General features: G+C 42.3%; 1 protein-coding gene across 1 annotated transcript in view; it reads right to left on the reverse strand.

The window, feature by feature from the left end:
* Positions 1 to 386: 386 nt before the first annotated feature.
* The window catches only part of LOC122564689 (ectonucleoside triphosphate diphosphohydrolase 8-like), a 98321-nt gene continuing 81142 nt past the window's right edge, over positions 387 to 17565 (reverse strand). Inside the window, exon 10 of the mRNA XM_087998661.1 lies at positions 387 to 694. Within this exon, the coding sequence (XP_087854787.1) occupies positions 461 to 694 (234 nt within the window). The 3' untranslated portion in view covers positions 387 to 460. The remainder of the gene's footprint in view (positions 695 to 17565) is intronic.

Here is a 17565-nt window from a genome sequence, read left to right on the forward strand (position 1 = left end):
ATGAGGTTAAATGGATTAGCCATGGGAAGCACAGGGTTACAGGGATAGGGTAAGAGGGTAGGTCTGGATGGGATGCTCTTTGGAGGATCAGTGTGGACTGGATGGGGAGAATGGCCTGCTTTCACAGTGTAAGGATTTTGTGATTTAAATTTGGGTCCCCTGAACATTAACTGAGTTCCTGGACTAAAAGTCTAGTGATATTACCAGTAGGCCATCACCTTCCCTCATCCAAAGATCCCTGACTCTTGATGCTGAGGTGTTGCCACTTGGGGAATGTGATCTGGCACTATTGACAATAAATATAAAGTGTAGATGACACGCTCATTTGGAAAGCTACTGAATTAAATACTGAATTAAAATTAAATATTATGACCATCAGATTCCTTTGCAAACAACAGGGTAATTTATTACAGTTATTACAGTTGTACCTCCCCATCAGTGATCACCTAAAATCTTGAAGTCAATAGCCACAATCCAATTTCCCAGCAAGTGGTTGGATTTTCGATTCATCTTTTTGTTTAAAATGAATCGCGTTGAGCAACACAGACAATAAAGTGGTCAGTCCAAGGAGAGAAGAGACAGAAGACCAGACGGTATTAGACTGAGTCTTTATTTTCTCTGGAGGTTTGGAAGAGATCATATTGGTGTGATTCAGCATGTAGCCAAGGGTCCATCCGATGTCTGTCTGTCCAATCTGTCAAAAAAAGAAAGACCCAGTGAAAGTCATTGGCCACCTCATTGGCTTTGCACATCCAACAATGTTTTATTTGAAGCAAGGTAGCTCAAAGCTGTATGATTCTTCTTTAAAACACATGCATGACCAACTTATTTACCTACCTTCTAGAAAGATAGAGTATTCCTGGTGTTTAGGATACAGTACAAGAGCTCACCCAAATGACAATTTTCATAAGTGAGCTTAAATCATGTTCATTAGCCTGTCAATTGTGGGAGCCATCACAGAAGTTGAGTCCCATCTTCATCTCAGCACAGTGTAAATAAGTCAAGGTAGGGGACAATTGATACTTGGAAGATAGGAACATTTTTATGCCTGTGTTCGGTGTATTCATGTGGTGATGTATAGCCAGTGGCTAAGGAACAGAGCTTATGATGAGTAATGAGTTTTGGTATCCTTGCTATAGGAAGGATGTTATTAAACTGGAAAGAGTGCAAAAGAAATTTACAAGGATGTTGCCAGGTTTAAAGGCTCTGAATAATAAGGAGAGGTTGGACAAACGAGGACTTTTTGCTTTAGAGCATGGTAGACTGAGAGGGATGTTATAGAAGTGTATAGAAGCATACAAGATCATGAAAGGCGTGGATAGGGTGAGAGCATTCAATCTTTTTCCCAGAGTTGGAGAATCGAGGACTAGAGGGCATCAGTTTAAGGTTAGAGAGGAAAGGGTAAAAGAAACCTGAGGGACAACTATTTTACACAGAGGGTAGTACGCATTTGGAATGAGCTGCCAGTGGAAGTGAATGAGGCGGGTACATTAACAACATTTATAAGGCATTTGGAGAAATACATGGATAGGAAAGGATTAGTAGGGTATGGGCTAACTGCAGGGAAATGGAGTTAGCATGGATAGACATTTTGGTCAGCATGGACCAGTCAGGGCCAAAGGGCCTGTCTTCATGCTGTAGGACTCTATGATTCTATGTCTGTGTGAAATGTTTGCTGAAATTGTCCTGGATGCTGATAAGTAGCAGGCCACATCAAAACAGTGGAATTGGTGAGAGGTGTTGTCAGTGTACAGATCTGACATTGCGTTCTCAGGGCTGTCGTTGGTCTCTCCTATTTCTTGAAGCAGGAAAATCAACGTTTCAGGCAAAATCCCTTCATCAGGAATGAGGCAGGGAGCCTCTTGGGTGGAGAGATAAATGGTAGGGGGATGGGACTAGGGGGAAGGTAGCCAAGTGCACAATAGGTGGATGGAGGTGGGTATGAAGGTGATAGATCGGAGAGGAGGGTGGAGCAGATAGGTGGGAAGGAAGATTGGCAGGTGGGACAGGTCATGAGGACGGTAATGAGCTGGCAGGTTGGAATTGGGGTAAGGTGGAGGGAGGGGAAATGAGGAAACTGGTGAAGTCCACATTGATGCCCTGGGGTTGAAGTTTTCCGAGGCGGAAGAGGAGGCGTTCTTCCTCCAGGTGTCGGGTGGTGAGGGAGCAGCGGTGGAGGGGGCCCATGACCTGTATTTTCTCGGGTGAGTGGGAGGGGGGAGTTGAAATGTTGGACCACGGGGCGGTGGGGTTGATTAGTGCGAGTGTCCTGGAGGTGTTCCATAAAGAGCTGTGCAAGAAGGCATCCAGTCTCCCCAATGTAGAGGAGACCGCACAGGAGCAACGGATACAATAAATGACATTGGTGGATGTGCTGGTGAAACTTGATGGATATGGAAGGCTCCTTTGGGGCCTTGGATGGAGGAAAAGGGCGAGGTGTGGGCACAGGTTTTGCAATTCCTGCGGTGGCAGGGGAAGGTGCCAGGAGGGGAGAGTGGGTTGTTGGGGGGCATGGACCTGACTAGGTAGTCACGGAGGGAACGGGTTTTGCGGAAAGGGGTGGGGTCTATTTGGAGATGGTGGAAATGTCGGCGGATGATGCGGTTTATGTAGAGGTTGGTAGGGTGGAAGGTAAGGACGGGAGGTGGGAGGGTTCAGTCCTTGTTGCGGTTGGAGGGTTGGGGTTTGAGGGCAGAGGTGCGGGACGTTGAGATGCATTGGAGGGCATCTTCAACTATGTGGGAAGATGCTGCCTGACCTGCTGTGCTTTTCCAGCACCACTCCAATCTAGACACTGATTTCCAGCATCTGCAGTCCTCATTTTCTCCTATTTCTTATCGACGTGAAAAACATGCTGTGTTTATAATGTATGTTGACAGCACCAAATTCCATTTCACCACCTCTCGACTCCTCCACTGTCACTTAACCACAACATGCTTATCCAAGATCCAGCACTGGATTCACAGAAATTTCCACTAATTAGCTATTGGGAAGATTAAGGGCATTGTGTTTGCATCCCTTCTTCAGATTCCTAATCCCTGGATACTGACACCATCCTGCTCCCTGGCAAGCGTTTGAAACTAAATAAGACCGTTCATTAATTTGTCACTGTTTGATAGCAGAACAGGAGAGGGTATTCAGTCCATCATGTCTTCTGGCTCTTTGCTCAAACAACTTACCTGGTCCCACTTCCAGATTTCTCCTGGTAGCCTGGCAGGTTTCTTTTCTTTCATGTATCAAAATTCTGTTTGAAAACCATGATTGAATCAATCTCCACCATACCCTCTGGAAGTGTGTTGCAGACCCTCTGGCTGAAGAAATTCCTCCTCATGTAAGCTCTAAAGGGTCATTCCTTCACCCTAAGGCTCTGCTCCTGGCCAACTAACTCCTAATTCTTGTTGCAGGACTTCATTCCTTTTCTTAGCGCATGTCATTGGTACCACCATGTGCCATGACTGCTAGTTCTTCACCCTTCCCTTTCTGAATGTCCTGCAGGCACTCTGATGCATCCCTGATCCTAGCGCCAGGAAGGCTACATACTATTTGAAAGTTCTTGTCCACAGAACTGCCTGTCAGTTCTCCTTACACTTTAGTCCCCTTTCGCGAAAGCTCTCCCAGTTTTTGCTCCTCCCATGCTGTGCAGCAGAAACAACCATGGTGCACACATTTGGCTGTTGCAACTTTACCCTGAGATGCCGTCTCACCCCAAACAGTACCCAACACATTATGTGTGCTTGAGAGGTCACAGTGATCTCCAGTGCTACCTGCCCATGCTCACTCATCGTCCTGAGAGTGACACAATACTTTTCTCTCTGTGTAGCCATCACTAAATGTGCTATCCTCAGCATCATGGATGCTCTATATTGAGTCCATCTCAGCTCTGGGCAGTTGATGCAGTCAAACAGGCGCTCTCACTAAATTCCCTTCCTGCATGCTGGAAGTGTCCTTGACCTCCTACATAATATTGGAGGAACATTCCATGGGGCCGGGTTCTCCTGCCATTTGCCAACTATGAACAATGATCTGATTCTATTCCAGCCTTGGGTGACTATGTGGAGTTTTCACATTCTCCCCATGTCTGTGTGGGTTTCCTCCGGGTGCTCTGGTTTCCTCCCACGGTCCGAAGATGCACAGGTTAAGTGAATTGGCCATGATAAATTGCTCATAGTATTCAGGGATGTGTAGGTTAGATGATCACCTATTGGCATTGTACTATAGACCCCCAATAGTCAGCAGGAAATTGAGAAGCAAATTTGTAAGATCTCAGTTATCCGTAAGAATAATAGGGTGATAATGGTAGGGGATTTTAAATTTCTAAACATCATCTGGGACTACTATAATATTAAGGGATTGATGGAGAGGAATTTGTTAAGTGTCTGCAAGAATACTATCGTATTCAGTATGTGCATGTACCTCCTAGAAAAGGAGCAAAACTTGACCTTTCCTTGGGAAGTAAAGCAGAGTAAACAGAGCAAGTGACCGAGGTGTCAGTAAGGGGTAGGGTGAGGGGTGGGAGGTATACTCTATCTTTAAGAGAGTTAGAAATTACCAAAACTATGTGACAGCATCAAGTGTTCCCAATAAGGTAACAATGTAAGACTTGGTTGAAAGGTAGATTAGCTGGTTGCCAGGAAGTGGCAAACAGATCCAAATTAGGCCAATCAGTTTAAATTTAGCCCGAAAAATACCAAATTCTAGCCAAGCTTGAATTAAGCATCTTGACAATCTTATAAGCCAATGACACAATCCAATGCTTTGGATGTATAAGACTGGGGAAAATTGAACAGTTGGTAGGAGAATTGCTACGCCAGCAGCATGTAGAGACTGGCCGAAAATAGCTCTCTTAAAGGTACCTGTGAAGCATAATCCCTAAGAAACAAAAAAGACAACAGATGATAGAAGATTCAAGAGCTCTCTGGTTTTTGAAAACATGAATTTTTGGTAAATTGTAATCGGTGGGTTTTTATCGGATTAGTATTATAGAACGGAAAGTAAAAGATAGGTTAGAGGAAGTAGTTGTAAATAGTTGTTAGTTAATTATTCTCTGTTATACTTTAAGAAATAAACTTGTTAATTTTTACTTTAAATAGTTCTTGGCCTCTGAAATTTTCCCAGATTACTGCACAGGCTAAATCCTTTCTGTGTTGTTAGTTTAAATTAAGCACAAAAGTTTATCCTCTGTCGTAACAGTTTGGGGGCTCGGGTTTGGGATTTGAACTGTTTAGACAGATTTAGGGGTACGAAAAATCCCAGCAGATTTAAACACTGCAGGTCAGTGTCCTAGATCGTTAAATAAAACATAGGTGAGACAATTTGTTTAATTTCAGCGACTTGCGGTTGATTAAATTAAAAGTGAGAGAAATGGTTCTTAAAACTGCTAAAGAGGTTCTGGGATTTGAAGATGATTCTCAAATTTGCTAAGAACATTTTGAAGAACAGAAAAAGGTTATCCATTTAGAATTAGCAAAGAAGTTAGATTTGGGTTTAACCCAAGAACTAAAATAAAGCTGAAATTGTCAGGGACTTACACAAACACTTAGGTGTATCAGAGAAACAGACAAGTGCAGTAGAGATAGAAAAACCTAAATTACAATTGAGGAAAATGGAGTTCAAAGATAAACAAAAAGAGAGAAAGGAAAGACAGAGAAAGAGATAGGAAGAGAGAAAGAGAAAGAGAGAAGAAAGAGAAAGAGAGAGAAGAGGGGGGAGAGAGGAAGGAGAGAGAGAGAGAAGGTTCTTAGCTGAGCAAAGAGAGAGAGAAGAAAGGGAGAGAGAAAGAGAGAGGAAAAAGAAAGAGAGAGAAGATACTTTGCTGAACAAAAAGAGAGAGAATTTGAACTTGAGAAGTTGCGACTTAGTCAGCAAAGTCAAGTTAATAGGATGGAGAGTAAAAGAGAAGGTAGTGGTTAATACAAATATGTCAAAACTCTGCCACATTTTGATGAGAAAGATGCTGAAGCCTTCTTCATTTGAAAAATCGTCTGGGCAGATGCAGTGTCTGAGGATTGATGGGTAATCCTAGTTCAGATTAAACTGGCAGGCAGAGCTAGTGAGGTACTTGCCGTGCTGTCAGCTGAGGAGTCAAGAGATTATGAAGAGGTTAAACAGGCTATTTTAAGTGCTTATGAATTGGTACCAGAAGCATATAGACAGCGGTTCAGAAACACAAAGAAGGAACCAGGTCAGACTTATGCTGAGTTCGAAAGAATTAAACATAGTTATTTTGATTGATGGGTGCGGGCTTTGAAAATAAATAGGATTTTTGAGGCTCTAAGAGAGATTATTCTGTTGGAGGAGTTTAAAAACTCAATTCCAGAGATGGGAAGAATTCATGTGGAAGAACAGAAAGTTCAGGAAGTGAGAAGGGCAGCAGAATTGGCAGATGAGTACGTGTTGGTGCATAAGACAAGCTTCCGACCAGAATTTCATCCTGTGAGGGACAGAAGTTGGGAGAAGGGGAGATCCTACACTACGAAACCAAGAGTAGAGAGGGCTGGTAAAAATATACCACAGGATAAAAAAGAAGCCCAAGAGGGTGGAAAGGAGGTTAAAGGCCTCAGGTGTTTCCACTGTGGTAAAGTGGGACACGTCAAGTCATGGTGCTGGTCATTAAAGAAAGGCACTGTGGGAAAAGATGTGGCAAAAGAAGCAAAGCCAGGAGCATTAGTGAAGGTAGTAAAGGAGACCCCAAGGAGAGCCGAGGAGCTGCAGGAGAGTGCATAGCCTAGTCGGGGCTGGGGATGGAGCTAGTACCTGATCTCTACAAAGAATTCGCCTCTGTAGGTAAAGTTTACTCAGGAAGAGCAGGGGGAGAAGGGCAAAAAGTTATAATTTTGAGAATTACAGGATCTAACCAGTCGCTGACAGTAAGGGATGAGCGAATATGCACTCTTTCTGATCTGTTACCCGAGAGTGTGGCAATTTGTGGGACAGATAGACAGAAATTTATGTAACATCAGGTTGGAGTGCCAACTCCAGACTGGGGAAGTTACAGTGGGAGATATTGACAGTGTGTCAGGTCCAGGAATTCAGTTTGTTCTTGGGAATGATTTAGCAGGACCCAAGATGGGAATGACACCTCTTGTTGTGAAGAAACCTAAGGAAGACCAAGAAACTGAGAAGTTCGAACAAAAATATCCTGGTATTTTCCCAGACTGTATCGTATCCAGATCCCGCTATCATAAGTCACAGCACGAAGCAAAAAGTAATGAGAAAGATGAAGGAGTTGAGGTTCAGTTAGCGGACACCCTGTTTGATGTAATGGTGCAGGAAAAACCTGAACAGGCAGACAGTCAGACAGAAGTGTTTAGTCCTGAAAGACTAAGAGACTTGCAAAAGCACGACAAGACGATAAAAGATATATATGTGGATGCGTACTCTGAAAAGGAGGCAGAGAATATTCCGGAGGGTTATTATCTGAAAGATAGATTCCCAAGACGGAAATGGAGACCATGGCAAGTTAGTGCAGAGGAGAAATGGCCCGAAGTGCACCAGATTGTGTTGCTGGTAGCATACAGACAGGAAATGTTTTGGGTAGCACATAAACTGCCTGTAGGAGGTCACCTAGGGGTACGAAAGACTCAGGCTAAGGTACAAAAACATTTTTATTGGACTGCAATGCACAAGGATCTGGTTAACTTTTGCCATATGTGTCATACATGGCAAATAGTAGGTAAGCCACAGGTGGTAATAAAACCAGCCCCTTTGTTGCTAATTCCTGTATTTGAAGAACCTTTCACACGGGTTACAATTGATTATGGAGGTCCCCTTCCAAGAACTAAAAGTGGGAACCAGTACTTGTTAACCGTAACAGATGTGTCTCCCAGATTTCCGGAGGCAATTCCATTACGGAGTATCAAGGCAAAAAGGGTAGTAGAGGAGTGAGTAGCTTTCTTCACACAGCATGGGCTACCCAGAGAGACTCAGTCAGACCAAGGATCAAATTTTACTGCTAGGCTATTTAAGGTGATTATGGATAGCTCAGGTACACAGTACTTTATATCCAGTGTGTATCATCCTGAATCCCAGGGAGCTTGAGAAAGGTGGCATCAGATCTTGAAGATCATATTGAGAGCATATTGTCAGGATTACATGAATGACTGGGATAAAGGTATCCCATTTGTGTTGTTTGCAATTAGAGATATCCTAAATGAATCTACTCAGTATACTCCCTTCGAGATATGAAGTGAGAGGATCTTTGAATTTAATTAAAGAAAAATTGACAAAACGAAAGTCAGAGATCTCACAATGAGATTATGTATTGGCGGTGAGGGAGAGGCTAAATCGAGCAGGTGAACATAGAAAAGTACAGCAGAGAACAGGCCCTTCGGCCCACGATGTTGTGCCGAGGATTATTCCTAACCTAAAATAAAATAACCTGACCTACACACCCCTCAATTCACTGCTATCCATGTGTACGTCCAGCAGTCGCTTAAATGTCCCTAATGACTCTGCTTCCACCACCAATGCTGGCAACGCATTCCATGCATTCACAATGCTCTGTGTAAAGAACCTTCCTCTGACGTCTTCTCTACACCTTCCTCCTAATATCTTAAAACTATGACGCCTCGTGTCAGTCAACCCTGCCCTGGGGAAAAGTCTCTGGCTATTGAGTCTATCCATGCCTCTCAATACCTTGTATACCTCGATCAGGTCACCTCTCTTCCTCCTTCTCTCCAGTGAGAAAGGTCCAAGCTTAGTCAACCACTCTTCGTAATAAAAGCCATCCAGTCCAGGCAGCATCCTGGTAAACCTTCTGTGCATCCTCTCCAAAGCCTCTGTATCTTTCCTATAGTAGGGCGACCAGAACTGGACACAATATTTCAAATGTGGTCTCACCGAGGACTTGTAGAGCTGCAGCAAAACCTCACGGCTCTTAAACTCGATCCCTCTGTTAATCAAATCCAAAACACCGTATGCTTTCTTAACAACCCTATCTACTTGGGTGAAAAATGTGTTGCTGGAAAAGCGCAGCAAATCAGGCAGCATCCAAGGAGCAGGTGAATTGACGTTTCGGGCATAAGCCCTTCTTCAGGTGGGTGGCAACTTTGAGGTATCTGTGCCCCTCACTTGAACACCAGGATCTGTTTGTTTCTCCACACTGCCAAGAATCCTGTCTTTACTCCTATATTCAGCATTCAAGTTCAACCTTCCAAAATGCATCACTTCACATTTATCCAGGTTGAACTCCATCTGCCATTCCTCAGCCCAGCTCTGCATCTGTCTATGTTGCCCTGCAGCCTGCAATAGCTCTCAATACTATCAAACGGTACCTCCAACCTTTGTGTCATTGCCAAATTTACTAACCCACCCCTCAACCTCTTCATTCAAGTCATTTATAAAAACTACAAAGAGCAGAGGCACAAGAACAGAGCCCTGTGGGACATTACTCACCACAGACCTCCAGGCAGAAGACTTTCCATCTACAACCACTCTTTGCCTTCTTTCAGCCAACCAATTCTGAATCCAGATAGCCAAATCTCACTGTATCCCATACTTCCTGACTTTATGAATGAGTCTACCTTGGGGAACCTTATCAAATGCATTGCTCAAGTCCATGTACACACATCCATTGCTCAACCTTCATCATCCTGTCTCATACCTCCTCAAAGAAATCAATAAGAATTGTGAGGCATGACCTGCCCCTCACAAAGCCATGCCTTTAATCACACTGTACTTTTCCAAATAGTCATAAATCCTATTCCTCAGAATTGTTTCCAAAATCTTGCTGACCACAGACATAAGACTGACTGGTCTGTAATTTAGCTGGTCTGCGTGTTAGCTAAACAGCACCTAAAGAGGGCACAGTGTAGAATGAAGCAGGTGGCAGAGAAAAGCTCTGAGACTCAGATGTTTTCCCGAGGGGATAACGTGTTAGTACTGTTACCAATGATAGGAGATCCATTCAAAGCTAGGTTTAATAGTCCCTATCAAATTGAGAAAAAGTTGAGTCAGGTGAACTATCTAGAAAAGATGCCAGATAGAAAAAAATGGTATTGAATATGTTCTGTGAACATGTTGAAACCGTGTTATACTAGAGAGAAAGAACTGGAGAAACAGGTGCTAGTTACTGCCCCACAGAGTGAGGAATCAAATCCAGATGATGTGGACTTTGACATACCACAAAATAGTTTAAAAAATGAAGAAGTCCTTGAGGAGTGGGATAGATTAATAAGCCATCTGTGTAGGAGCATAGAATCATGTTGAAAGATTTGTTACTTTATGAGGACATATGTAAGAATCAGATGGGGAGGACTAATGATATTGGAATGACATAGACGTAGGGAATACTGCTTGGATAAAACAACACCCCTATCGGCTTAATCCTTTCAAAGCCAGAAAGGTTCAGATGGAGGTGGAGGCCATGCTCGACAAGCACATCATCGAACCAAGCTAGAGTGAGTGGAGTTCGCCGATCGTCTTAGTTCCCAAACCGGACTGGACTCAATAATTCTGCGTGGATTATCGGAAGGTCAACACCATTACAAAATCAGACTCATATCCAATTCCTAAATTGGAGGACTGTATCGAGAAAATTGGACAAGCCAGTTACATCACCATGTTAGACATACTGCGTGGTTACTGGCAGGTACCGTTATCAGAAATGATGAAAAAGGTTTCTGCATTTGTGATCCCAATTGGGCTATATCAGCTTAAAGTGATGCCCTTTGGAATGAAGAACATGCCCGCCACATTCCAAAGACTCATGAACAGAGTTGTGGCTGGGTTAACCAACTGTGCAGTCTATTTGGACAATGTAGTGATCTTTAATAACTCCTGGAAAGATCACATGGTACATTTGGCAGAGCTCTTTGAATGACTACAAGAAGTAAAACTGATAATAAACTTAAGAAAAACTGAATTTGCGAAAGCAGAAGTGACATTCTTGGGATATAACATCGGTCATGGAAGGCTGACCCCACGGAACGCTATGATGAAGGCTATCGAGGAATTTGCATGACCAAACTCAAAGAAAGAGGTGGTTCAATTCTTAGGACCCAGCGGATTCTATCAGAAGTTTGATCCAAACCTCATCAGTGTAGGGCACCATTAACCGATTTGCTGAAGAAGAACACAAAGTTTGGGTGGGCAGAACATTGCCAGGAGGCATTCAACCATTTGAAATCAATATTAACCACCAAACCAGTTTTAGCTACACCAAACTTTTCAAAATCTTTTGAAGTCAGCATCGATGCTAATGACAATGGAGTTGGAACTGTCCTCCTACAGCGGGATGAGAATGGGATTGAACTCCCAATTGGTTACTTTTTGAAGAAGATCAACATCTACCAGAGGAAATACTCCATGAACAATAAAGAGTTTGGTACTGGCCTTACAACATCTTAATGTGTATGTCACAAACAATGTGTAGGAGACAGTTGTGTACACGGATCACAATCCTCTTACATTCTTAGAATGCTTTAAAGACAAAAAAAATGAGACTATTTCCTTGGAGTCTTATGTTACAGAATTTTCATTTAAAAATCATTTATGAAGCAGGTCATAAGAATATAATCACAGATGCATTATTGCGGATTTAACTGACAAAGTTTAGATGAGATTTGTATTTATTTAGTGTTATATATACAGGTATATGGGAAGAAGTTAAGGTGAACTTATATTAAAGTTATCTCTATGTTAGGATAATGTTTTTAAAAATAGAAAAAAAAATGAAGCCATATTTTCATTATGATGGTTCATTTTTTCTTAAGGGGGGAGGTTTTATCAAGGTGTGGGTGTACTGTACCTTTAAGAAAGTTAAAAGCTAGCAGTGACAGCACCAAGTGTTCTCAATAAGACACAATGTAGCATGTGGTCCAGCTACAGGGGTAGCTAGCGTAGCTGGTTATTTGGAGAGAAAAACAGATTCAAATTACGCCAATCCGTTTAAATTATACCCCAAAAATACCAAATTCTAATCTAGTTTGAATTTAGTACAATAACAATCTTAAAAGTCAATGACACAATCTGATGTTTTGGGGGTATAAGAATGGGGAAACTTGACCAGTTGGGAAGAGAACTGCCATGCCACCAGCATGTAGAAGCTGCCTGAAAAGTAGCTCGCTTAAAGGTACCTTTATCAATCCATGACCTGTGAAGCATAATCCCGAAGAAGACACAGGAAGATCCAAATAGAAGATCTGACAGCTGGCTGGTTTTGAAAACTTGAATTTTTGATAAATCTCAATCAGGGACTTTTATTGGACCAGTATTGTGGAAGAGAAAGTAAAAGGTAGGTTAGAGGAAGGAGTTGTAAATTGTTGTTAGTTAATTATTCTCTGTTACAACTTTAGAAATAAAATGGTTAATTTTTACTTTGAATAGTTCTTGGCTTCTTGAATTTTCACAGATTACTGCATGGGATAAATCTTTTTTGAGTTGCTGAGTTAAATTACGCAGGAGCATTTACCCTGTGTCGTAACACCACTACTTCACGATCATCTTAGCTTGTAACTGATTTCCCAGCATCCTTTAGCCAACTCTTCATGCATTGCGATTGCCTTTAATTAACTTTAAGGTATTAGTTATCAAGCTAAATTCCTTGCCCTCAAGCTCGGTAAGATATCCTGTAATGCTAGGCTTGCTCCTGCCTAGAAGATCCTTTGCTATTAGATAATTAATCATGTCTCATTACACATCACGTGGTTTAATATCTCCTGCTCCCTGTGGATTCCACAAAATATTGCTTTAAAAAACTGTCCTGGGCACACCCCATAAGTCATTTTCCAGTCTTCCTTGGTCAATTGAATTTGACCAGTCTATAGGATGGGCATGATTATCGCAGTACCTTTCTTACAAGCCCCATCTGCAGAATAGTTACTGACAAGGAGAATATTGTTTTGAAGATGCATCATATTTAATTCTTTTTGTGGACTTGAGTTTGAAGGATGGTGGAAATGCTTTGATTTGTTTTTAAAAAGCCAATAATTATTAGAGCTTTTATTTTAATGCAGATCACTGGCAAACCACATAATTCCAAATGGTTACTTGAACTCACTTCAAGGAAAAACCCTGACTGTTTCCTGACTGCGTTTTAAGACTGTGGTGTTTGCAGGTTTGAAGTTTCAGTTTGGAATTTTAGATGGGGAATGTCTGCTATAGAACAAGCTGCTGAGCTCATGTCTTCTAATATTGAAACACCTTTGCTGTAAGATGAAGGTGAAACTCAATGTTCTTCTGGAAGTGTGACTGAAAGGACTTCTCAATATTGTTTATCTTGAGTAAGATCTATCTGCCAAGACCTCAGGGACAACTGTGTTTAGAGTCATAGAGTCATCGAGTCCTACAGTATGGAGACAGGCCCTTTGGGCCAAACTGGTCCAAGCCAACCAAAATGTCTATCCATGTTAACCCCATTTGCTTGCAGCTGGCCCATATCCTTCTAAATTTTCCATGTAATTGTCCAAATGACTTTTAAATGTTGTTAATGTACCCATCTCAACCACTTCCACTGGTAGCTCATTCTATATGCATACCATGCTCTGTGTAAAAATCTTATATTCCCTTTTATTCTTTCCCTCTAACCTTAAACAAATGTCCTCTAGGTCTTGATTCCCCAACCCTGGGAAAAAAACTAAGTGCATTCACTCTATCCAGGCCTCTCATGATCTTATATGCCTCTGTAAGATCCCCCTCAGTCTCCTACCCTCTAAAGAAAAATGTCCTAGCTTTTCCAACCTCTCCCTATAACTCAGACCATTGAGTTCTGGCAACATCCTTGTAAATTTATTCTGCACTCTTTCCAGTTTAATACCATCCTTCCTATAGCAAGGTGACCAAAACTGAACACAGTACTTCAAGTGTGACCTCACCAATGTCCTGTACAGTTGCAACATAACTTCCAACTTCTATACTCAATTCCCTGACTGATGAAGGCCAATGTGCCAAAAGCCTTCTTCACTGCTCTGTCTACCTGGGATTCCACTTTCAGAGAATCATGCATTTGAACTCCGAGATCCCTCCATTTCACTATACTCCATTCACCATGAAACTCCTACCTTGATTTGATTTTTCAAACTGCAAGACCTTACACTTCTCTATATTAAACTCCTTTTGCCATTTCTCGGCCCACTTCCCCAGCTGATCAATGTCCTGCTGCAATTTCTGATAACCTTCCTCACTGTCCATGGTATCGCCTATTTTAGTGTCATCAGCAAACTTACTAATCATGACTTGGACATTCTCATCCAAATCATTGATACAGATAACAAACAGCAATGAGCCCAGCACCGACCCCTGAGGCACTCTACTGGTCACAAGCCTCCAGTCCGACAAGCATCAAGCCAATTGTGTATCTAGTTTATCAGCTCCCCCTGGATTCCATGCGATCTAACCTGCCAAAGCAGCCTACCATGTGGAACCATATCAAAGGTCTTACTGAAATCCATATAGACTATGTCTACTGCCCTGCCCACGTCAACCTGCCTGATCACTTCATCAAAGACCGCCAACAAATTTGTGAGTCATGATCTCCCACGCACAAAGCCATGCTGAGTACACCTAATCTAACCCTGTCATTTCAGTGCATGATGTGGAGGTGCTGGTGTTGAACTGGGTTGAACAAAGTTAGAAGTCGCACAACACCAGTTATAGTTCAACAGGTTTATTTGGAACTACAAGCTTTCGGAGTGCTGCCCCTTTGTCAGGTAGCTAGTGGGGCCTGATCATAGAATGTACAGCAAAAGATCAAAGTGTTATACAACTGATGTGGTATATAGAACAAACATAGATTGCTGTTATAAAGAACAAAGAGAACAAAGAAAATTTATAGCCCAGGAAGAGGCCATCCGGCCCTCCAAGCCTGAGCCAATCCAAATGTACTGTCTAAACCTGTCTGTCAATTCCTCAGCATTTGTATCCCTCTGGTCCCCACCTACTCATGCATCTGTCCAGACGCATCTTAAATGAATCCACCGTGCCTGCCTCTACCACCTCTGCTGGCAACGCGTTCCAAATGCCCACCACCCTCTGTGTGAAGTACTTGCCGCGTGTATCCCCCTTAAACTTTCCACCTCTCACCTTGAAAGCATGACCTCTTGTTATTGAATCCTTTACCCTGGAAAAAAGCTTGTCTCTATCCACCTTGTCTATACCCTTCATAATTTTGTAAACCTCAATCAGGTCCCCCCCTCAATCTCTGTTTTTCTAGTGAAAATAAACCTAACCTACTCAACCTCTATTTATAGCTAGCACCTTCCATACCAGGCAATATCCTCGTAAACCTTCTCTGCACCCTCTCCAATGCATCCACATCCTTTTGGTAATGCAGCGACCAGAACTGTACACAGTATTGTAAATGCGGCCAAACCAATGTCTTGTACAATTTTAACATGACTTGCCAGCTCTTATACTCAATACCCCGTCCAATGAAGGCAAGCATACTATATGCCTTCTTGACCACTCTATCCACCTGTGCAGCAACCTTCAGGGTACAATGGACCTGATCTCTCAGATCTCTCTGCCCATCAACTTTTCCCAAGGCTCTTCCATTCATTGTATAATTTGCTCTAGAATTAGTCTTACCTAAATGCATCACCTCACATTTGTCTGATTGAAAGCCATCTGCCACTTTTCCGCCCAACTCTCCAGTCTATCTATATTCTCCTGTATTCTCTGACAGTCCCTAATGCTTTCTGCTACTCCACCAATCTTTGTGTCATCTGCAAACTTGCTGATCATACCAACAGTGCCCTCTTCTAGATCATTTATGTATATTACAAACAACAGTGGCCCCAACACTGACCCCTGTGGAACACCACTGGTCACCTTTCTCCATTTCGAGAAACTCACTTCACCTACTACTCTCTGTCTCCTGTTGCTCAACCAGTTCTTTATCCACCTAGCTAGAACACCCTGCACACCATGTGACTTCATTTTCTCCATCAGTCCACAATGGGGAACCTTATCAAATGCCTTACTAAAGTCCATGTATATGACATCAACAGCCCTTCCTTCATCTAACAACTTGGTCACTTCCTCAAAGAACTCTATTAAGTTGGTAAGGCACGATCTCCCCCGCACAAAACCATGTTGCCTATCACTAATAAGCCCATTCTTTTCTAAATATAAATAGATCCTACTCTCAGTACTCTCTCCAGCAACTTCCCCACCACCGTCAGGCTCACTGGTCTGTAGTTACCCGGAATATCCCTACTACCCTTCTTGTACAGGGGGACAACATGAGCAATCCTCCCGTCCTCCGGCACCTCAGCTGTGTTTAAGGATGCCACAAAGATATCTGTCAGGGCCCCAGCTATTTCCTCTCTCGCCTCCCTCAGCAACAGATCCCATCCAGTCTTGGGGACTTGTCCACCTTAATAACCTCTAGCCTACCCAACATATCTTCCCTAATTATGCCAATGTGATCCAGACTAATCAAACTTCTATCTCTAATCTCAACATTCATCATGTTCCTCTCCTCAGTGAACACTAATGCAAAGTAATCATTCAGAATCTCACCCATTCTCTCAGGTTCAGCACACAGCCTTCCTTCATTATCTTTTAGGGGACCAATCCTTTCTCTAGTTACCCACTTGCTTCTTATATAAGAATAAAATGCTTTTGGGATTTTCCTTGATTCTGCTTGCTAAAGCTATTTCATGACCCCTTTTAGCCCGCTAGATTCCTTGTTTAAGACTTGTCCTACTCTTTCGATATTCCTCCAGGGCCTGATCTGTTCTTAGCTGCCTAGACCTTATATATGCTCCCCTTTTCCTCTTGGCTAGTTGTACAATTTCTCCTGTCATCCACGGTTCACGAATCTTGCCCTTCCTATCCTTTGCCTTCAACGGGACATGCCTATCCTGCACTACAGTTAACCTATCTTTGAAAGAATCCCACATCTCAAATGTGGACTTCCCTTCAAATAGGTATGACCAATCCACATTTCCCAGCTCCTGCCTAACTTTGATATAATTGGGCTTGGCCCAATTTAGTACTCTTCCCTTAGGACCACTCTCATCTTGATCTACGAGTAGATCTTCGATCTTTTTGAATGGGTTGCAGGTTTCGATTCATTACCATGTAAATCCCAGAACTTCTTTCAAGTCACATTCCTGAGAATACTTAAGGTTTTATTAAAAAAAAGTGACATCTCAGCTCAGCTCATTGAAGGTATGAATTGAGAGTCTGTCCGTGTCCCAATCTTGAGTCAGACTGGTTCTACTTCCAAAGTAGGAATTTATAAAATGTCACATGGATTGATTGCTTACAGCTTGTGTGCTTTTTGAACAAAATATAATGTATCTGCAAATATAATTCTGCCATGCAAATTCACGCCATGGAGTTGTGTGTGTCTGTGTGTGTGTGTATATATATATATATATATATATATATATGAGGGAAGACCTCACCTGTAGCTTGATTAGTGATTTGACCACAAATGCAAGAATACTGAATTGACAGACTTTGAGACATTCTTCTAGTTCTGATCTTCTTTCAGCCATGTTTCCATTATCACCAGAGCCTCACACGGCCACATATCCATCTGCACCTGCACATCACTAAACTAACTTACAATATTCCACTCATTCACATAAATGTGTCGTAATCCTAATTTAGGCATTA

The sequence above is a fragment of the Chiloscyllium plagiosum genome, unplaced genomic scaffold (genome assembly GCF_037043375.1).
Source record: "Chiloscyllium plagiosum isolate Xiang-an unplaced genomic scaffold, Cpla_swu_hap1 HiC_scaffold_21, whole genome shotgun sequence".
Classification (NCBI taxonomy): domain Eukaryota; kingdom Metazoa; phylum Chordata; class Chondrichthyes; order Orectolobiformes; family Hemiscylliidae; genus Chiloscyllium; species Chiloscyllium plagiosum.